This window comes from Zootermopsis nevadensis, unplaced genomic scaffold (genome assembly GCF_977971745.1).
Source record: "Zootermopsis nevadensis isolate Lab colony 2312 unplaced genomic scaffold, Znev_1.0 Znev_ptg000061l, whole genome shotgun sequence".
Classification (NCBI taxonomy): Eukaryota; Metazoa; Arthropoda; class Insecta; order Blattodea; family Termopsidae; genus Zootermopsis; species Zootermopsis nevadensis.
The window spans coordinates 23,718,316-23,741,960 of NW_028259192.1; the positions used below are offsets into that span (position 1 = coordinate 23,718,316).

At 44.0% G+C, this 23,645-nt stretch overlaps 1 protein-coding gene across 5 annotated transcripts in view; it reads left to right on the forward strand.

Moving 5' to 3' along the window:
• The first annotated feature begins 44 nt into the window (after positions 1-44).
• Positions 45-23,645, forward strand: part of cno (adherens junction formation factor afadin) — a 75,097-nt gene continuing 51,496 nt past the window's right edge. For 4 of the 5 annotated variants that reach the window (XM_087341059.1, XM_087341062.1, XM_087341060.1 and 1 more), the window contains exons 1-2: positions 45-331; positions 22,357-22,473. In XM_087341059.1, coding sequence (XP_087197185.1) covers positions 22,357-22,473 — 117 coding nt within the window. In that variant the 5' untranslated portion in view covers positions 45-331. The remainder of the gene's footprint in view (positions 332-22,356; positions 22,474-23,645) is intronic. The other variant, XM_087341061.1, reaches the window with a different exon arrangement.

Genomic DNA, 23,645 nt, shown 5'->3' on the forward strand with positions numbered 1-23,645 from the left:
ATTGTGCGCATGCGCAAACAGGTTGCGAAAGCAAGGTTGTGTCAGGCAGTGGTTGTTTGGAGTTGTGCGCGGTCGTTACACACCCAGTGTTGCTGAGGAATTTTTAAAACGTCTGTAGTTCGTCGGCCATGGATATGTCATCGGATGCTTGTGAATATACGACAACAATTGCGAATACCTGATTGTTGGATGCTAGTGAATCGCGTTACTGTGGAGTGAAGTTTTCTTGTATGTATCCTGAAAAGTTTATTCTCGAGTGCTGCGCAGTCACTTCATACCTTCAGGCGGTTTTTACTTGTGTTACCTGTGCGACAGACAGCAGCAGTCAAAGGTATGTGCAGGTAGAAATAGAGCCTTACGCAAACATTATTTTTGTTTAATTTATGAGATAGTTACATCGAAATCCAAGAGATAAGTAAACACAAACTTCAGAACCCAATACCCTTCATTGAAAATAAGTTTAAAATTTCTTTCGATAGTTTCGAAACTTGAAATCACGAACGAAACTTCGGCGCGCAGGTAAAATGGCCGCCAAGCAAACGCTGACGACAGGTAGTTCCATGTGATTTTTACGTGTAGAGTAAAGTTTTGTTGACAGTTTTCGTTTTGCTTCTTGTTCAAGTTTTTTGAACCCGAAGTTACGAGGTCATGAAACACGGTGTGGGCTAAATTTATTGGGTCGTTTATGAAATGAATTGTGTGATATACAAGTAGGATGGTGATTAAATGGTAACCTTGAAATGTGTGTAAACAAAGCAAAGTCAAATTCCGCAGCGGCATGCTAATAGGAAGAGAAAGCCATAAAAAAGTACAGTAGATAGGAGTGTGTGGAGTGTGGAAATTACAACGCTTTCTAATAGTAATTTAGATATCCTTACTTTTAAATAGAACGGGGAGCCTTGACGGTTCATTGTATTCTATTGGTTTTTAATCTGTGGGGCGTGTGCCTGTTTGATGACGAAACAATGCAGGATAAAAAGTTATTTCAATCATAGAAGTAAACAGTCAAAAACTATTATTTTGCATGGTTTCAGTTGTAGTTATGGCTTGATATTAAATAAAATGCATTTTGTTACTTTTTGTTGTCTCACGTGTTTTAAACTATTTTACATTTGGTACAAATATTTTAATTTACACTAAGTTAAGTTCCCCAATTTGAAATATCGCCCCGGTATTGATAATATGCTGTGATCATCAATCCTTTAAAGCCTATTGGTAACTATATATACCACCTGAAGTATTTAGCACATTCAGATTCAGCAATTAATTAATTATCTCATTTGTTGTTAGAACATGTTAATTTAAATAATTATATACTAATATGTTTGTACTTTGTGTTCTTTTCAAAAACATTGTTATTTGTACTTCTGAACTCCTCAATTAATGTGTGACATTTGCAAGTCATCAGCTGTCAACAGAGATTCAAATCATAGAGCGATACCACTTTGTTTGTTATCATAATTTAATTATCAATAATTTATTAGGAATATCTTCACATTCTCGCCTGCAGGCAATTGGTTGGCTATTCCCGGTTTGGGATGACACAATTTCTTTTGAACAAAATTTAGTTGCCAGTGAAAGATTTAGTGATCGAGGGATCATGGCTTAATTCGTGATTTATAAATCGTGTAATAACGTATGTTTTTTATCTGTTACTTTAGTAGAACTTTGTAAATTGAATCCTGCCACACCACAAAACACTAAATGAACAATTAACAACTTTTGTACATCTTCCTGCAGAGTGAAACACTATCAATCATATAATTTTACTGAGGAATGGTTCACGTGACATTTTAAATGGTGAAAACAGTAGATCACTATGAAGAGCCGAATCATTTAGTTAATTAAATATTTCCTGTTGTTCGTTTAACGTTAAACTGAACCCAGTATTCAGTTACGAACCGATTAATATTTGTATCTGTATTAGTTTGTGAGTCTTTTCGTACGCTTTTCATTGTGTGTATCATCACAACGCGATATTTTTCGGAAGAACAAGTTCCACGTTGTCATGGATTGTCTCACCTCTTCCCGCGAATCCTCTACTTTATTAATCAGTATCTTTCGTTCTTTCAGTGGTAACATTGTATACCATCTACTTTTACTTTCATGTCGCGCACAGAGCTTATTTATTGTTTCCATTTGGTTTTCAGATTGAAGAACAATTTTTTTTCTAGAATTTTTACAACACTTTAATTTGAATTTGCGATTTGGTGTTTTCCTGAGATTTAAGAACCGCATTTTTAAATTTCGTAATTTATAAATGGTGTGGACTGTTGTCGTTGAGCGATCGGACGTCGGCTGTATATGGCAAAGAACGGTAGCAGAGACCGATGAATTTTGAGAAAGAGACGTGGGCGAGATCACTTGAGCGTTTTGCAAGTGTTCGTCACAAGAATTGCCAGTAACCTGCTTCCGAGAAATTATGACCCGTGGATAAGGGCGAATGTGAATGAATCAAGTTCCGTCGAGCCAATTAACTGAGTCACTGAGCCTTTATAGGTCTGGTCTGCACGCTCTCCCCTAGCGACGTCATAATACGGAGGTCATTTAACATGACAAGTTGAAATGAATGTTGCAGAGGAAAGGGTTAAGAAAATAATTGTTAAAATTAAATAAGAGCATCGTAAATTTTGCCCACACAGTGTATTTATTTATGGTGTGCTGTATGATTCTCAGTGTAAACAGCGATTATTTCCTTAAACAGCGTTAACCAGTTGATCTTTGTAATGGTGGAGTGTGGTGTTTTCTTTGCGGTACGGACTGGATTCTTTAATATTAATCAGACGAACTATGATTCTCATTATAAACATCGATCATTTCCTTAAACAGCGTTAACAAGTTGATCTTTGTAATGGTGAGGCGTAGTGTTTTCTTCGCGGTACGGACTAATTCTTTAATATTAATCAGACGAACTGTGATTCTCAGAATAAACAGCGATTACTTCCTTAAACAGCGTTAACCAGTTGATCTTCGTAACGGTGAAGTGTTGTGTTTTCTTCGCGGTACGGACTGAATTCTTAAATGTAATTTCGACGAGCTTCTGCTTCAAGGGAAGAAACCAGGAAATATTTCTTGACATCGTAAGTTTTAGAGTGGGAGTTAGTTCTCTTTACGACGTTCGTACGCAATTGGTGCCGATTATTTAGCGTGGAAATCGTGTTGAGCGGTTCTCCTGTGTGACAGTCGTTACACTTTGTCATGCTCTGAATTACATCTTCACAAACGGCCTGGAAAGTTTGCAGTGTGGTAACTGAAAACTACGATTTTCGTACGAACGTCAGACTAAAGGCAAGGCAGTGGCGGATCTATGATTCGAATCTCTGCATTAGCAGTCGACGTGGTTTGTATATTATATCGCTCCTTAGTAAGACCATGCCACGAGTCTGACTGACTTGAATCTGCTGTCCTCATTAATTTCAGTAATCTCTCCGGAGCGAATGTGGCAAAGGGACCCCCGCCCCCGCCCCTATAGTAACTGACTGATAAGGAATCTCGTGTTGTTAGGCGTTATCAGCGCGGATTTGTCTTGTATACGATTTTTTGTTATCGAAACGTCGAATGCCTTAAGAAATGCTGGTGGAACGCCAGCGAATTCCAATGTACGCAGTGTCGAAACAGTCGGCACGACAGGGGAGTTGGGCATCTGGATATTTCTGAGGGTGATAAAATCCTTGGAACAAATTCGTCCGAGAAAGTTTTGTGAATTAAAAATTCGTATGAGTTTTGATGTTTCCCTTCAGGAACGCCAACCGAATAACCTCATTTGGTTTTAACGAAAGCCGTTGTCACCTTTGAGTGTCGATTGGCCTATTTCATAAGCTTGACTGACACCCAACCAATAAGCCGCGTGGTATTAACCACCTCAAACTTCTTTGCTCAAACCTTGGCAAGGCAGCTTAGGGGTTCCCAACAGCCTCAGACTGACCGGTGGCTTTCTTAACCTGCGACGTAGTAGTTAGAATGTAAAGATTTCTTCCCTCGTCAGAAGTTTCTGTATTAACCGAAAATATTACCTCGTACTTCAGCGTCAGCGATTCGAAATGTTGATCCTATAGGCACTCAGGGATACGGTGTGTTGTCTTAGAGGTAAGAACCGAATTGTCAGTATTTCTTAGATGTAATTAGCACTTGAAGTGTCAACCGCGGCCTTGGAGCTTTTGTCAGACTGCTAATGGCCTAATTAGAATATATTTAAATTTCCAGCCTCACACACAGTTTGGTAGAAAAATCACTTCATACGTGTTATTAGAGTTTCGTAATGCGTTTGATAATTATTTTTTAAATTACGAAATTACGTTACGTGTTGGAACTTCGGTTTATTTACATCAAGCGGAACCTCAGACTAAATATGTATGTGAACTACTGCTTCAAACCACAGTGGTAACTATATTTACCACCTGCTCCACACACTTAATAACTCTTGCGTTTTGTATGTATGGGTTTCGTATGATTCTCCAAATAAACAGCGATTATTTCCTTAAACAGCGTTAACCACTTGATCTTTGTAATGGTGAAGTGTGGTGTTTTCTTCGCGGTACGGACTGATTTATATGTTTTATGTTGATGAATGTTAATCGCTCCTATGATGGAGGCAGTACGCTCCTCAGTCACCTTATAGCAAGAGCGCAGCATCCTACAAGACAGTCGTCGCCTTGAGAACCTGAAATCTCACCATGGCGAATTTTGCAAGGAGGAGTTACGTGTGGCTTTTTCGTCCATTAGCGTCGACGGCACTGCATTTCTGCGGTGCTGGTGCAGGATGGTTCCAAAACCAATTGCTGCTGAGTTACGTCAGTGTGGCAGCTGCAGTCCATCTCGCCGGGATTTGATGTCGAGGTTGTTCACCTGGTGACTCGCTTTATCCCCCCCCCCCTCGGGCGGTCCACTCACCGGTTCTTCTCCTCTGTCTCTGCCAGAGAGGAGGTAAATTAGAACCGGCTTGTAACTTGACAGAGGGACATTTCTCTCCATCGTTGTTTTGTAGTTGCTTTTTCGGGCTGAGCGTCTGACACCTGTGAGGATAATCGGTTTTGGTCTTCTGGGTTTTAACGCTTTGTGGACTTATGGTTTGGCTCTGAAGATGGAGGATGTTTGGTCTTCCGAAAAATTGGCGTCTTCCTTTAAGTCAACACGGCGTTAGAACGACGTAGAATAGTATTTTATTAATGCCAGCAGCGAAATATGCAACATGAAGAAATCAACAGTACGAAAGCCAAGTACAGGCGAGTTAGCACGGGAGTAGCTTTCGAGTGTACAAAATCATATCTCAAGAGCGTGGACAAGGAGGATCAAGTTTTGTCCGCTTTTCCCCGCTGTTTGCGGAGCAATGCAGCCTTCGGACATGATTGTCTCTCGAGGTCTTATCATCCGGAATCCAGAATTTCCACACATCGATACATCGATATAATCACGGAGCGATATATTGCATTTTGTGTTACCTCCACGCCATACCTACGCACAAGACAACTTTAATATATACATTTTCTCATTTAAGATGAAGGAAGGGTATTATTCATCGGACATGCCCGCCATGTTCCGTCGGATGCTGTGAGACCCTGACCAACTCAAAGGAGCCTCTCCCTGTCAAGGTTCTGTTTTGTCTGTCGTGCCAGGGTTGAATAATGCGTCCTGATCTCACCACCGGTTCGGCAGATTGTAACCTGCGCTACTCCCACCCGAGTGCGTTAGTCAGCCGTCCAGGAGGATGGAATGATCTAAACACGTGATCCACATACATCGTGGAAATGAGTGCACCAGGATATGAAAAACTAATTTTTTTCCTCTGTTCAGAACCCAGCGTGACGCCGCCGATTATGTTCGTGCATGCGGAAACAGTGACATCATTTTGTGCGTGATTCTTCTACCGTAATTCCTGGAGGGCATGTTTTTTTATTGCCCGTGATAGGAGGGCGGCGTTCGTCCCTTTCCGGGGAGGGGGTCAGGGGGAAAGGGTTCTTGGAACAACAACGCATTTTGTCAGGGTTCTACACGAAGGTGTAACTTGGGTTTACGTTTGTGACGTACTTCCTGAGGAAGGAGACGGGCAGAGTTTCGCGGGTCCTCCCCCACGACGCCCTGGGATAAACCTCGAACAGCATCCTTTACCGTGTCATACGCGGCATCTGAGAGGCGCCAGAGCACGTGCTCTCGAGACCAGAGACCATCAACACACGGCCAACTCTCTCACTCACGCCCTGGATGATTCTGCGTCTTGAAAAACCAAGAAGTGGTCTTCGTCGGTTGCTGAAGAATTTCCTCGTCTTGTATATGAGACCCAAAACTTTATTATCATGTTTAACCACCTCGCTACCCATCCCTATCCTGAGTCAGATAATCCAATTCTCCTTTTCCGAACTCGTTTTTTTTTCCTGAGATGGATTTTAATCCTCCAATCTGCGCTTCAAGTTGTATGTTCGAATCAGGTTTCCGACAAAAATTCTATGCGTATTTCTCGTTTCTTCCATCCTTTCTAGGTGATCAAACCATCCAACCGTTCTTCTGATAATATCTGGTGACGCGAAAGAATTTACGAAGCTATCTAGCCATTTTCCTCAGACACCCTCAGTCTGTGTCCATCCGTCAGACCAAATCTTACATTCTTATAAATCAACATCATCACAGTTTTGTATATAGTGTTCTCAACATGGCGACCGCGCGAAATTTTTGCGTTGCTGAGAATATCTTATATTTAAATCTGTTCAAATGAGCCGTGCGTGGGTGTGGCCATACCCAAGCCCCTAGCGTTCCTATTTATTTTACTGGAAAACACACACACACACACACACGTGTGCCACTGGGCTTTCATTGTGCGAGTTTTCTTCAATTATTCTGAGCACGTAACCGGAAGTGTGTGTAGGATTGTCGTGTCCAACCCACGTGACCAAGAGTCACATCGCGTATCATTTTTTTTGTCCCATTGGTATGCTGTTATCGCCGTGGCATTCCTAGCCAAGGACGATAACTGTGTACACGGACCGAATATTACCCAGTCCTGGTTCACATTGAGATTGTGAATAGACAAGCGCGTATTCCCAACTGTCGTCTCATGAAGAAAGTTCGGAACAAAACTTATCCACCCAGACGAAGCTGGTGTCGCGGCGGAAGGGGCACAAACCTGCAATCAGGACGTTTACCAGTCTTTATGATTTATGTTTTCGTGGTTTTCTTCGTCCTTTCCGTGCCAACTCCTGATTAGTCTCTTGAGATATCGGACGATCTCTTCAGTGGCGAATCTTGTGAGCACGGTGATGAACCTTTAACATTGCATAAAATGTAGCTTAGGTGAGCGGCTGTTGTAATCATTAGACCGGAGGTCTGCGTGGTATTTGGCCCTGTAGATAGAAAATACTTGAGTTCGGTTCTATTTGAAATGGTATCTGACGTCACAGAGACCATTTCGGATTTTCTCATTCGTAAATAAAAATTATTCGTAGTTGGGTCCATCTTACGCTCGTCTAACTGTCGGGCACAGGTCAAAATTCCTCCCGGGCCGGGTGAAATTCTATATAAACTGCCTGTACAGCAAGGCCCATGTCTTCAAGAACCTCTGGTCTGTAACACCCGGATTGTGGGTGGAGAGGCGTCGGTCTATTCAATTCCTTAAGTAGGCAATAGCTGTACCAGTCGGTTCGTACGCATCGCAAAGCGCAAACAGGTGCTTACGTGATGTGTGAGCGTAATCCGTGGAGACAAACGTCGCTTACAACGAATAAAAGACGTACATGTTATTTGAATGCAGGATTCGTGGTTGCCAACGCTTGCAGCTAGAGTGCGTCGGTGGTCTCGTGCGCATTGAAGGCCCGAAGCGCTGGTACGTGCTAAGGTACTGAATAAAACACAGTAATTTGTTAAATTGGAGCAGACCTCGCAGAAGGCGGCCAGTAAAGATAAAATCCATTCTCTGAGTTAGAAATCAAATCATGTTAATTAGCAGCTTCTTTCCTCTTTCAGAAGCTGATAGTCTCCAAGCTGCTGAAGGTTATGTTGGGTTGGGTTAGGCGAGATTCTCCTCTGTTCGGGGTCAGGTCGGATCGTGCGCGGTTGGCCCCCCCCCCGCCCCACCCCACCTGATCCTTCCAATGGGTTAGACACGAGAACATCATAACCATTGTGAATGAATAATTAAGTTTTAATTGGTAATGGTTGATGTTAATTTATTCGACCCTAAGACTGACATTGGTAATGCCGTGAGGATTCTGCCGTCTGATCTGACGTTACAAATTCGTGTGAGATTTTAATGACGGAATTCATCAGTTTCTGTTCTTCGCCAACATCCTTTGGATGAAAAAGTCAGATCTCGTGGGGAGATGAGAGATTTATACAAAATTTTGCTTCGAATGCCTTAAGGCAGAGGTACCCAAACTTTTATACCTTGCGCCCCCCCTTAAAACGTTTCATAAATTTCACGCCCCCCTTCCAGAACAAGTGCAAGCAAACAGATTTGACATAAAATTTAGCTATGAGTATGCAGCACTATAAGACATCTAAACTGCCCCAACCAAGCAAAGGTTGTTCAAAATGTTTCTCCATATTTCGTTAAAAAAGTTTTTCATATAAACACCACGCCCCCCAGGGGGGGGGGCACACACTTTGGGAACCTCTGCCTTAAGGGAAGTTGCCACTAGGATGACCTGTAGTGGACGGGGGGGGATAATATTAAATTCCTTGTATGGGAAATAGAGTCCACGAGAGTGGGTTGGATTCACATGGCTCAGGATAGGGACCGGTGGCGGGCTTTTGTGAACACGGTAATGAACGTTTTGGTTCCGTAAGAATAGGATTCCTTCGGAGGAGCGCCTCTTAAAAATCTTTCCGCCCTTCCTCTCATCTGTCACTATGAAAAAATCGTAGAACCGGTTGACGGATTTTCATGAAATTTCGCATTTGGACACGGACACCTCGCACGCGCTTTTTCGCCCTCTTCACTGAATCATGCTTTTTTACGTTAAAGTGTTTATGCAATGGGCGAAATGTACCGCGGTGTTGACAGAGTTAACAGGTCGACAAGTAGGCCGACGAATCCATTGAAATGCAGTTCGCGTATTATCTACTGGTACGGCTTCTCGTGTCTCGTAGTTACGAAACACTTTGAATGGAATATTACCATTCTTTTCAGGGTCTGCTGTCCCGAGTACAGCCTTTAAATGCGTCTCTTACTTTTACAAGGTTAAGTCGTAGTTTAAGTTAATTTAATGATCAAATATTCATTCAGGGAAACGCAGGTAGCCTCCACGACAACGATCAACTGGTTAACGCTGTTTAGAGAATTAATCGCTGTTTATTCTGACAGTCATGAAGCAGCAAATTGAATTTTTTAAAAGGAGGTGGTAAGTATAGTTACCGTTGCAGTTTAGGTGATCGGTGACGCTGTTACAATTTCAGGCTATATTCCTGGCAGGGGATGGAATTTTACCCAGCTCCGGAGGAAAGAGACTTGTTCCTTCAACCGGAATGCAACAAATGGCACCGTTACGTTGAAGTATGTCGTCTCGCCTTGTTCCTTGCTTTTCCCCACCCAAAGTTACGATCTCCTCGGAAGTTCCACGCGTATTCACAGCCCCTGAGATGGACTGAGGCTCTGGTAATAAACCGTGACACGCTCTGAACCTCAACTTGTTACAGGGTAATGTTTTAGTAGGCCGTGGTTTCTTGCGTCTCGCTTGCAACGCGTGTCAACTTCCCTGCGCATTCCATCCACCATACCGCCCCCCCCCCCCCCACTTTCTTTGGAATTTCCTTGTCTGAAGTGGTATTGGAATTCTTCTCTGAAAACAGCAGCCGTTTCAAACTTTCCAGACTGACGTCATGACGAAGGAGACCCGCGAAGTAACTGCAGTTATTCATAGACGTTATTGAGTGTTCGTCGTCTGTCCGAAAATAATTCCGATACTTATAAACACGGCGCCTCGAAAGACTTGTACGTAAAAATACAGCGTTTTCGTCGACACCAGTTGATTTGGCAGGGGACTGGGTGGACCGGAGTCTTCCGTCTCATGCCGTGAAGATGGATACAGCATATTCCTCCGAAGCGTTGCTATCGACATGTCTACGAGTCGTCCTCACGACGTTGCGTCCCAAAAGGACCATCATCGAGGACGTCTTCCTCGAATGGTCGTCGTTGCGTGTGACAGTGTCCAGACTGTTTCGAAGGGACAGAACCACTTGCTCTGTTTGCACCAGGGTGATGATGTAAGCAGGCGAAAGCATTCCACGAAGTGTGGTCGTAGCCGAGAAGTAGGAAGCTGGGCCCACCCGCCGTGTATCCGCCCTGAGGTATCCTGTAACAGGATCAGCGCACAACAGAACGCGGCCGTCGGCGGACCCAGTTTTAGAAACGAAGGCTGGCGTGTTCATGTGCGTTATTCGTACTGAGGTTAAAATGCCTCGTACATGATATCTCAACAGATATCCGTCCGGCACGGACAGAATTCTTTCGCATTTCATCACAAAAAATCTCATCCTTTAGGTTCAAACAGAATGTTTTGTTGTATTACCTCAAAAAAAGTACAGTCCCGTCTGAATCGGCTACGTAGAGCAAAGTTATTACTGAGCAGCTTTGTTGTCTCTCAGCTGATGACGAAATTCCCAGCTCTCTATGGAGCGTGGGTTATAACGGCGTTCACAAGAGCCCTGTTGCTTCTGGTACCACGAAAAGTACGGAGTGTTTCACGACGACGAGTCTGAAGAGGACTTTCTTCATCGCCCTTATGATGGAGGCAGCAAGGACCTCTGAAACGTCGACGAACTTCGACCAATCAACCTATCGTTGTCATGGAAACGTGTTGTATTTATCTCTTCTTTTCTCATATTCCTAATCCCTTGGGGCCTTTTTATATGTAGAACAGCCCAAGCTTTGCCGCAGGAGTGTTAACACGCGCGTCTTTGGTTTACGCATGTGGGGGGGGGGGGGGGACCCTTTGGTTTCGCCCTGGTTCGGCTTCACGATCAGAATCTTGTGCGAGCGGCGGGCTGCTGTAACATTTGTGAAGGTCACGTGCACTACGCATTATTCTCTTTGGTACCTGAGGCTCTGTTAAGGTTTGGGCTCGTGCGTCGACTAGAGGAACCTCCCGCCTTCCTCCCCTGAAAAGCCCTTCGAGCGCATGGTGAGGTGGTCAGATCTGATGTGCTAAACATACCGCTGTTTGATTGCACGAAAAGCCCTTGAGAAGCTGACGGTCGCTGAGTTTGTCAAGAAATTCTTCGTGTTTTACAGGACAAAAGAATTTACCGTACCCGCCACCGGTCTCTTGCCTGTGCCAGATGAATCCAATCTGAACCACCGCAAGCTTACTGTTTTGGTCACCTTAATATTTGGTGAGAGACGAAGTTTCGGAGCCAAGGTAATTCGTCTCTGAATTTGTGGTCCAGAAGCTCTGTCTCTCTCGTCCGGCGGGTGATGTGTGTAAGGTAGCGGCCCTCCTAGGGGAACAGGGGATTCGTTCAGGTTAGGTTGGCAGAGGCAGTCGCGTCCACTGTGGGGCGTGGAACAGCGACTGTGTTGACGCCGTGTGAGCGTCGCTTTTCCAATCGAAACACGATGCTGATCCTTTTGTGTCTTTTTTTAATTCAGATAATTTTTATTTGATGTAGAAAGATCGTAGGACCTGTCAGAATATGGACGAGGGTTATGTTATTTGAGGTTTTCACTGCGTGAAGATGTCGATTAATTTTCTTGGTGGTGACTGTAGCCTCGAAGTTGGAAGCAGCTTGTTCCCCCGAAACGTGCTGCCCTCGTTACGAGTCCTCTGGAAGATTCTTTACACACATTTCATGCAGCAAGAATATTAAAATTGGGCGGGATTGTACGGGCTTCATCTGGCGCAGGACAGGGCCTGTTGTGAGCACGGCAATGTTATCGGACAGTGCCCAGTTGTTGGGCACCCATTCACCACATTCCGAGCTCCGTGGTTCCTGAACACGTGTGCATCTTTCAAGCAGTCAAATCTACCACCGTCCTTTCTTAACGTATTGATTCGCCTATTTTAGTAACAGCTTGCATTAAAATGGTCTCGCGTAGTGGCCTGTTTGAGTCAACCGTGCCTGGCAGTGCCCCCCCACCCCCTTCACGTTATAATAACACGCAGTGTGGTGGAACAGGGTTTCCCTGTGTTCGTGGACAATCGTTTGGCGTTATTATAAAACGTAGTGTGTGACGTAGTTGTTAATGACTCTTAAAGCAGTCAAGCTAGTCGGCTTAGACTCTCTGGAGGTTACGCCACGGATTTAATTTAATTTAATTTAAAGGATGCAGTCCGTACCGCGAAGAAAACACTTCACCATTACAAAGATCAGCTGTTTGACGCTGCTTAAGGAAATAATCGCTGTTGATGGCGAGAAATACGAAGCATATAAATACAAAATGTATATTTACGGGTTGTTCAATCAGCTGGTACATATAATTACCATTCGGCTTTTAAAGATAACACGTCCCATGTTCCTCGCACGCTGTCAACCCGTCTGACTGTACCGCTGATATCAACTTATTTCGTGCTCATTCGGAAAGCATCCGAAATAAACGTATTTAATTTTCGTGCCATAAACCACCGTTTTTTTAAATAAAGTTTAAATAAATGCGGAAGCGAAGTTTTGGGTTAAGGAACGGTACTTTACGATTCTGAGGTTGGCAGTAATGTTGCTATTAAAGCCACGCCGAATGCAAATATTTGCAAAACGCCGTAAATGTTAGGATGTAAAATCGGATGATGTGAACGTGTCCGTTTCTGTCCTATTTTGTCTAACCCTTACCATAATATTGAACCTATTATTGAGTCGATAATGCAGGTTTTTACTAGGCCTGCCACGTGCTTCGAGTCTGATGTTTCTCCGCGTAATTAATACGTACGGCCGTTTAAAGAACTGATCTCTCAAGTGTCCGTCCGTGGGATCAACTCGTAATAGAATCTAATTTCCACAGATTCTTTCGCTGGAACGAAATATGTCAGTGGAACACGGTTTGTTCTGCTTTCATTGCGTATTGTGCGTGGTTGTGTAAGGGAACTGATACTGGCCTGGTATGTGTTGGCTGTTGAATGTGTGCACTGAAAGAATTCTTGAGACAAAGGGTCATCCACCATAGTCGTATGATTAGTCAGAAGATGGAAAACTTGTTTCAACGTTGGTTATCTCCGTTTCCATAACTTGTTAACCGTTTCAAATATTCCTTGTGAAGTTGCGTCGTGCAGTCTTGACTACCAGGGGCAAAGGCCCAGAGAGCTGGCATCTTTTTTCCTTTTAACCGTGATGACCTAAAGTAGGATTTGCGGTCCTGACGACGTTGTCTCCGAAGATGGCTATCTTCATCGCCCTGATGATGGAGGCAGCAAGGATCTCCGAAACGTCGGTAAACTTCCACCGGTCTACGCGTTGCTACAACCCAGAAGACAGAGCCATCTTCACCTGACCTCTGATAAATTGTCGGCGTGTTGTAAAAGATTTTTCATACCTGTTACCGGGGGTTCGCACCTCCCCGGGGGGCGGGGGGGGGGGTGTTTGAGTCAAGAATGAAGGCACTTGTTCAACTCTTATAGAACAACGGCTGGTGCTGTGCGGGAAGTGTGAATGTTTTCCGCTGCGAGATATATGGGAGTTTTATTTTATCCCACATATCAGGTTTAGGATCTATCAGTAAAGTGCGGGCCATGTGTTTCACATTCACGTCAGGGTTGACCATACGGCCAGGTTTCTCAAGTTAATAATAGCAGCATTACGTGGTCTCTTTGAGATATCATAATTACAAGTGTTTTTAAGTGCACGCTTAATAAGATGTTTGAACCAAAGTAGGTTTGACTGGTTGAATAGTCCGTCTGTATTCAGACGAGCTAATATTGCTGAACCGCTGCGACCATGGATGTTTGTCCAGTCTGGTAGGTGAAGACTGACCACGGAAGGAAGAGCGAACCCACCGAGGTGCTTTCGCATGAGCGCCCCGAAAAGGGGTCACGACGGTCAGGTATTGACCAGAGACGACTAAAGAGTGCCGTAATGTAGGAGGTACTGTAGGTTGGCCATGTAGCTCGAATAGGCGAGACAATGTACACATTAAATTCACTTTTTTGTGCGTGAAGCGTTCGTAACTCATGTTATGTGCCAGGGCATACAGGTTTTGCTCAAATAGGATGTGTGCCGGTATGTTCGTGTCACCTACAGGGTGGTCCTTGAAAAAGAGAGGAAGTGATTTGTTTATAGTGTGAACATTAACGGAATTAATGTCGTTTCGGTCTATATTCTGTTCCACATTGTCATGCGTTGTTCACATGCTACGTTCGTGGTAATTAAAAATTGTCGTTTCTTAAAGTCAATTTGCCTTTCTCTATTAACTACTCTGCACATCTTCCGAAGTGGGAGAAACAACATATCGTGGTGTAGGCAAAAATTCTTCTGTCTTAACGCTGCCCCGTGCAGACCATATAAGGTACGGCCCTCACGCTGGGTAAATCTTTTTTTATTCAGATGCCTGACAGAAATGGTTTGAGAGATGAATCATGTCGATGGTCAGCAACCTTTCTCGTTTTACGCTCATGTGTGCACAATGCCTGGTGTTCCGAGAAGTGCAGTCAACTGCGTTGCATTTTGACACCCGGTTAGCCGTAATTAGCTGAGGTCAGCGGTTCGGATGAAATCCTATTTACCACTTGCTGTAGTATCAAGTTGCTATCGAAGTTATTATGAAACCGTTTAATCTTGTGACTGATGCATGTTCTTAGCATCTCGCGCCTTGGGCAAGAATCTAGTTTATGGGTAATGCAGTTACTACCAGGTAATTTATCCGGCTTTTATGAGATTTAGGTGTACGTGTGTGTAGTGAAAGTCTGAAGCTACTAGAATTGTTACACAGACAAGTGATTAATCTTGTAATAACATCCAGTTCACAGTAAAATGAGTCAGAACAAAAGCTCTTGTTCACAGTGGGACTTTTCCCCCCATGTTAGCAATGAAGTTGTCATCACTCACTGTGATAAAAGTTATAAAAAATATTTCCATCTTCAAGGTCTGTACAGAGAGAATTTGTGTCTAAGAAACAGAAACTTACATAAGAACTCCTACCAGTTTCTTGAAATCCCCTTTCAAGCCGAAGTTCGTCTGATTAATATTAAAGAATTCGGCCCGTACCGCGAAGAAAACACCGCACTTTACCATTACAAAGATCAACTGGTTAACGCTGATTAAGGAAATAATCGCTGTTTATTCTGAGAATCATAGTTCGTCTGATTAATATTAAAGAATTCAGTCCGTACCGCGAAGAAAACACCGCACTTCACCATTACAAAGATCAACTGGTTAACGCTGTTTAAGAAAATAAACGCTGTTTACACTGAGAATCGTACAGAAAACATTAATACAAAATCAAGAGTTGTTCATGACTAAAGCAGATGGTACATAAACCACAATTACCTCCGCGGTTATTTCGCGTCTCTGCAAGAACAGAAACCTTCTGTGAGGTTAGCGGGATTCTAACCTTGGCTGCCTAACCGGCAGACGATCGTCGTGGAGGAACTGAGGAAAACCACGACTGTTCTTGCAATACCCTTCCCCTTGACGCACCGAACACGAAGGAGTGCGACATTCGGCCCTCTTGCATCGTGGGCTTCAGAATTAGTGTCCGTAATTACGGAGTGTGGAGCCGGCGCACACACTTTGTAATTAAGTTCGCCTACGTCTTAACAATTTGCTACACATGGAGGCATAATTGCTCAGACCGTGTAATCGCTTTGCTGCAATGAAGCAAGTACATTCCAGTCTGCAAGTGAACGAGGTCTCTCTGTGTACAGAGGCTGTGTCCAATAGCGCGAGGAGCACTTTGGCGTCTGGTCTGTTGGCCCTCTCGGTTGTAACGCTGGTTCGGAGGAACATACTGCCTCCATCCACGGGTCATTCGTTCGATTATGAATTCAGTTACGTTACACAGTGTTACGTAGACCGTTATCTGATGTATATTCGTGAAAACAGCGTTTCGGGAGTTGCTTCCTTTTCCATTTTGTGGCGACTTTTCATCGTTAAACAGATAGATTCTTGTTTATAATATTGGTGACTACTTTTGTGATCGAATCTGTGACCTCTTGACAATACTGCAATTTTATTCAAAATGTGTGGTCTCGATCCCGACCGTAGGAAAAAAGAATCAGTCTAAAATCTGTCAGCATGACACCCAGAGTAGAGGAAACTACCGAATCGTCGCGTGGGTCATTATGTAATATGTCTGAGGCAGTAGAAGGCCTATCAGTACAATGAATCGACGATGGTTTCATGTCTTAGGGCATGACGTCAGATTCGACATTCCCACCCCCATGCGACCTGAATTGCAACTATGAACTGTGTTAATAAGTGCCTGGTACTAAATGAACCCCGAGCTTTCGAAAAGAAGCATTAGGGTGCCGGTTGTCGACAGTGATTCATTGGCTTCATCAATCTACCTGCCATGGCATTATGTACGAAATGCGTAACACTCGGCAAGCCATCAGGACAGTGTCCTGTCGTGTGGTGGTATGAAGAGAATCTGTTTATCCTTCACAGATGCCCAGAGTGCTGATAAAATGTGCTGAACTGGCACACAGGAGGCCGTCGGAGTCCAGGGGGCGTGAGCTTCGATATTTACTGTGTTACGGAACGGCCGAGGCACGTCTAAATATGAACTCAGTCCGTACCGCGAAGAAAACACCAGCCTTCACCATTACAAGGATCAAATGGTTAACGCTCGTTTTAATCAACCCTTTGATGCCGAAGCTCTCCTAAACAACATTTAATAATCCAGTCCGTACCGCGAAGTAAACACCACACTTAACCATTACAAATATAAACTGGTTAACGCCGTTTAAGGAAATAATCGCTGTTTATACTGAGAATCACACGAAACCCATAATGAGAGTCTATTAACCCGTCTAAATCGTATTTAAAGATTCAGTCCGTACCGCGAAGTAAACACCACACTTTACCATTACAAATATCAACTGGTTAACGCCGTTTAAGGAAATAATCGCTGTTTATACTGAGAATCACACGAAACCCATAATGAGAGTCTATTAACCCGTCTAAATCGTATTTAAAGATTCAGACCGTACCTCGAAGAAAACACCGCACTTCACCGTTACAAGGATCGACTGGTTAACGCTGTTTAAAAAACTAATCGCTGTTTACTGTGATAATCACACGAATCTCATAAGTACAAAATTCTGAGTTACTGATTGTTAAAACTGATGGTATATATTGTTACCACTGGGTTCTAAAGTGTCTTAAATTAGTTTCGATGGCTTTCGGGATTGATTCTTTCTTGTTAACGCAATGACTAACCCCATACAGTAGAGTCGGTCATGAGAAGTAGTTTTAATCAACCCTTTGATGCCGAAGTAGCATAGTTGGTTTTAGAAATTTCCTTCCCTTTATGGAACATGTGGGTTCATTACCGCGTTCACAAAATCCCTGACGGTTGATGCAACTGCAGATAATATATTTCTTCGAATATGACGTACATCCGGCTTTTATTCAGTAATTTTAGAAAGAAGTGCAATTTTTGTCATTAAAGTGGCTTGCAAAAACGAGTGACGTATCAAACCGTGGTCAGTTGGCAAGCCTGCCTAGAGGTCACTAGTTTACAAGTCCATTACTGTTGGTGACAGTGTATTTAACAAAACAGATGACGACTAGAATTTAAAACAATGCAGACGTGTTGCTTCGTCATGTTCTTAAGATTAAATCGACGTCCTAGTTCTGTTGTTTCATTCAAAAATTGTAATTGTTTTCGCTTCTTCTTATCTTATACTATAAACATTTGTGATTCCTCGTTGTCATCAAAAAATGACGTCATCAACAATGTCAACTTATATTTGTTTATACTCGGCATTGTTGTGTTCCACAACAATGCCGATTACAACACAACAATGCCTAGTAAACAAATAACGCTTCACTACCAAGCCAGTCGCATTATCACTGCTCCAGAAGCAGCACGTCGCATTATTAAAAATTGACTGACATCTGGCCTAAAACATCAGAAAAGTGAAAAAAGAAGTTATCAGGTATTTGAAGTACCAAATCCAACAACTTCAACAAGGTAAAGTGATACTAATAATACTACTCATATACTCTATATATTACGATTACGAAAACTATTATGATCGATTTTAAGACGAAGATTTGCAAGGGTGGGGCTGGACGTAGAAAGTTTACTGACCAAGAACAGTTGGCCTCTGAACAGCGACGTAAAGAACTACTACATCAGACCTATTTAAGAAAGAATACTTACAATGATAGACGAGACCATATTAACGACACACGTAGAAAAACTTATTCGGTAAGAACAGAGGAGACAAAAAAACAAGACGCTGAAAAAGAAGGGGGGGTTGGTCAAGTGTTTTAACCCCCATTTGGGGGGGGTAGCTTAGTTTCTTACTCAGGGTTTAAAACACTTGAATGAGTCACTAAACTAACCTCCCGAAGGGAAGTCAGTTTAGCGTATTACCTAAGATTTCAAAACTCAACCAACCCCCCAGTAGGGGGGTTGGTAAATTGTTTTAACCCTCTATTCGGGGCGGTTAGTTTAGTTTCTTACACAAGGTTGATGGCGTTTTACAAACTTGACCAACCCTCCCTAGGAGCTCCGAAAGGAGCGCCCTGCTCTAGTGTTGATAAAATCTTAACAGAAAGCTTAGTCACGCAACAATCTACATTTTACGTCTTCGAGATTTAGCTGGTCTGTTTTAACAGTTCGCTTTCGCTGGGGAATTTGCTTTGTATCAAGGTAGCCAGATTTAACGTTTCGCTGGAATCTGCCTTGATATCCATCCTCTTCTGTAAATAAACTAGTCTAAAATCGTGCAAGAGAGAGAAAGAGAGAGTTACGCTGTTACATTTTATGAAAGGAAGTCTTCGTGACGTTTCGTACGCGTATTTATATTGGACCATGAGTAGATTTCCCCCCCCCCCCCCTTCTTCCAAATATGTCCCGGATCAGCACAACCTGGCAACGTCGGAAACCGTATAATTTTATCTCGGACAGCTCCCAATTTCTACTGTTCTCAACAATGGGATGTCGTTTTAACAATAAAGCTAATTGGAGTCATGAGGTTTTCCCAACACTTGACTTAGGGCCTTGGCTTCTGCGTAGCTTTGGGAATCTTATTTTATCAGTTTTGAGGAGTTACTAGGTTTTATTTTGGGTACAGTAATACGTCGACACACTCTTGAGTTCTGTGGGAAAATGGGAGACATTCATCTTGTGTGACCTACAAACTTGTTGAAGCTCGGAAACTTTCTGAAAGCTCTCTGGTCACAGACGCCTCGAAACGTTGCCCGTGTATACGTACGAGGGACCGTGAAATAGTGAAAGTGCACCTCAACAATGATGTTGGCAGAACAGAGAGAAATGGCGTACTAAACAGTGTGACCACTTTGCAAATATGAAAATTCCCTCTTGTGCACAGAGTTGTCAGTTTAGCTGTGACAACTTTATTGAGGGACTTCGAAAAGAAAAAAAAAACACCCTTGTTTTAAGAATTATCTAAGGATACACGAAAGTGGTTTCAGTTTTTGCTGAAATTGGTGTCATTGCCTAATAATAATGTGAGGCGTGTTCCTTTCGTCGCGAAGCGTCTTTGAAAACATCGGCTGATTAGGTTACATCTGTGTTTAACCCGACAAAGCCCAGTGGTAACTATATGTACCATCTGCTTTAGCTATCAGTAACAATGCATTTTGCATTTACGTGTTTCATGTGATTCTCTGTATATTTCTCCGATGGACTCTCAACAACGTCCTCGGCGGTGCCAGAGCTCAGGCGGTTAGGTTGCTGGCTTCTCACCGCGGATAGCCGGATTCGGTCCCGAATTATTTAAGCGACATTAATGGCGGACGAAATGACACTGGATCAGATTTGTCTCAGAGTTTCTTACTCCCCCCCGCTAATCATCACTGCCCCACGCAGTGCGCGATGGCCCAGACCAAGAGGCTCGGCCCTCCCAATTTGGGGGCGTCATCTGTGACCTGACATTTGGATGATCTCGGAGGAACTTTTTAGTTTTTAGTAATTTTGTGACAAAATGAAAGCGATGCGGCGATGGAAGGGCATCGACTGCATATGGTCTGGTGGCTCGCTGTTTTGAACACGGTGAAGATCTTCAGCTACGTTCAGCTTCTCAGGAGAGACCCTGCCTGCTTCGCGTAGTTGACCCGCGGGCCACAGTCGTTGCAGGTTTCTACAGAAGCAGAACACTTGCTGAAGGGTGACGCTTATGAACCCTCCGGTAGGGGTTGCTGCTGAGCCTCTGTGAGAGGGTTAGCAGATCCATTTCCCACGCACTGTAGCGTGTCAAGACTGACACACACCTGTTTAATGCGTTGTTGTCCTGATGGAGCGTCTGTTCGGAGCTGCTAGTTGCTCGTCCATTCAGCGCACTTACATCGCCATGGCAACGTGTCTTTGTCATTGGACGTTTCGCGAAAATTGCGATTTATCAGTTCTCGCTTCGCCAGTGACGACAAAGAAACAACGAATTGGAACGAAAACTTGATTCGGAAACCCCCCCCCCCTCCCCATGCTTATTTTAGCGCCTTCACAGCGAGAAGTTGTTAGCTTCGCCAAACCTGTCATCAGGTGATAGGTCGAGAGCCTCTGAGCCGATATTCTCGGTATCACCCTGATGATGCAGGCAGTATGCTCCCCCGAAACGCCTCTCGGTATCTGCCACATTACGCCGTGAGAACCTAAAATCTCACCAAGGTTTCTTTCAGTGACAGTAATGATACGAGATGGTGTGCAGTGGTGGTTCCACATGAACTCAATAGCTTAGCCGTATGGTGGCCCTTTTTTTCAGCGTAAGAATTAGGCGACTTCACCACGGCGTTGCAGGTGTGTGACGTCACACAGCGTGACCAGTTGGCCTGCAGGTTACATTTTTGTGAACCCAAATCGAGGGTAGAATAGGCGGGAAATGCTTAAGTACTTTGTTTCCAAAGCCCCCCAAGGTTGGAGATCGCGTGTTAGCCGTAAGTCTTTTTTTTTGGAAGGATAATATTAAAACGGATTTAAAATACGTAGAGTGTGAGAATGTGGACTTGAGTCATGTGGCTCGGGATGTGGTACATTGGCACTATTTTTGTGTACATGGTATTGAAACGACAGAACGACCGATCCATTTGAACCGATTTTAAGTAGAACATAACATAATCGTCTTTCACCTGATGGCAGGGGAGGGGGGGGCTATAATGACGTTCGTGGAGATCACATCCTGTGGTGTGGGAACTGGGGCGGAGGACATCCATGTTACTGACATGGGAGCAACACAGGAAAACAGCTGACCGATTTATCTATTAAATGTTTAAAGCCAAGTATTGGTCTCGTTCTTGATTTTCGGTGTTCGTTGCTGGTATTTCGGCGGATAACTTGGACTTTTAGGGATGATCCGCGTCTGATGTATAGGTTTTTCGACGTTTCGACAAATATTTCGCTTTTACGTCTTTGAGAATAATTTTCGGTTGTCCCCGCGTACGCTGATGGATGTGCTTCTCAACCTGAACGCCAAGTTTGGCCTCGATGGTCATCCCAAAACTCGCGTAATCTGGAAACACCGACCCCTCCCTGTTTTGAATATTTCCCATTTCGTAAACTTCGCCCGTGTCCCATGAAGTTACCGTTAACTGACATATTTTCGTTGCCCGAGTTTCAAATCTTGTCGGAACGGAATTCTTTTAAAAAAAAAAATCTCCGTCGAATAATCCCACACGCGGGGCGATGCTCATTCTTTTCCGCCATCGTCTCCATGGTGAGCTTATAAAATATTTCGTTACCAACAACAATACACTGCAAGCTGCCATTTGCTTTCTGGTCTATTGTAGTCTTTGTTTACGAAACTACTGGCCGTTCTTGCTCACAGAGCGTGACGTCACGCCCAGTTAACATCTCGGGTCCCCACCCCACCCCCCGGGGGTACCACCTGGCTTAAACATTTTCTGCAATTAAAACCAAAAACCAGTTGAGAACCTGGACAGGTTTGTGTTTGCCCGAGGACTTTTCGGATCAGATGTCGCATGTGCATAAACCGTGTTATTATGTCCAAAGAAAGGGTTGTTTTGTGCGCCCCGGCTGAAAATGGCTCACATCTCAGGGGGCAGTGGCCTGCCATGCCACCCCATATTTTTTTAACAGGGGTGGTTCAGTCTGCATATTTGATGTTTGTCAACGTGTGTTCTTTCAGATCACATGCGTCGGGACCACGTGGTAATTGTAAACCCCCCCCCCCCCCCGGAAACTTTACTGATTGAGAGATTGTAATCTGTAATATTTTATATGTGACCGGATGTCGTCTTGTGGGCAGATAATCTTTTGCGTTTGGTTCACTTTATCACTTGATTTTATTTCTGTTTTTCCAGATGAATCCCATGGAAGCAGGAGCAAGGAAGGAGCAGGAACGCGAGGCCCTGCGCAGTGTGATTGCGCAGTGGAACGCGAATCGTCTCGACTTATTCGAATTGTCGCCTCCAAATGAGGTGGGTGAGTCTGCGTGAAGTGAGATTGGTTTCCGGACCGCGTTGTCCGTGAGGGTGAACGCCGTCCTCGACTGGGGTCGAACAGCCCCCCCCCCCCCCAGCCTTTTGTTTTTTGCCCCAGGTTTTCGTTAATTTGCCACACGTCAGCCGAACGGAAGGCCCCGGGCTCATATCTCGGTTTCAAAACCAGGCCACTACCACTTCCACCCACATTCCATGGAACACGGTAATGAACCTTCTTGTTCCATGAAGGGCGATTAGCTGAGCGACTGTTAGCTTCTCATGAACGTCACTTTCGAGTTGCGTCCACGTTTTTTCTCCTCCCACGCAGCCGGCTGGAGCCTGAAGCTGACCGTTCACCTTTTCTGAAGCGTGGAGTTGTACCCTAAGTCCCCCCATACGTCTTCTTACTTACAGAGTATTTTACGATAATGGAAGGGTCTTGACTTGTTACTTGTGTTTCGTAGGGTTCTCTGAAGAAAAAGCCGTCATTCCCTTAAACAGGATTAACAAATTGATCGTTGTCATGGAGACGCGTTTTCTTTGAAGTACGGACTGAATGTTTAATCCGACCTGAGCTGTTATCGAGATGCAGTGACGAAAAGAAAGTAACACTAATGTGATAATATTTACTGGCGTTAGCAGAAATTAGAATCTCTTTTGTGGGTCACTGTGACTAAATAGTCCGGAACATCTGCGTGACTGTTCCAGTCCGTACAAACGCCTCGCGCAATGAATAACAGCAGACTGCATAATCAGCTGTTAATTACGTCAGAGATTCTTTATAGTCACTTCTCCGCGATTTTATAAATCAAATCCTGCACTGCACGAAGGCTGGCAGGCTGATTTATTATTCACGAATCTGTGAAATAAATCTGGTATACACGATGTTTCGGGAGTATGCTGTACTGCCTTCATCAGGTCGGATTATTATAGGCATAAGCATCGAATGATTAGTGGTTAATGCGGATTAGTTCTGCCATGGCCTACTGCAAGGTACTATCCCGGAAATTGCGTTGAGGGTTTGAGGAAAACCACGAAAAACGTGCGCCTGTCTCTCGGCCGAGGTCTCGGGAGTGGTGGCAGGAATGCTAACCACTCGACCGCGAAGTTCTTTGGATTTTGAGGCGGTGGGAGTCGAATTTAACTTGCGTAATTTGGGGACGCAACGC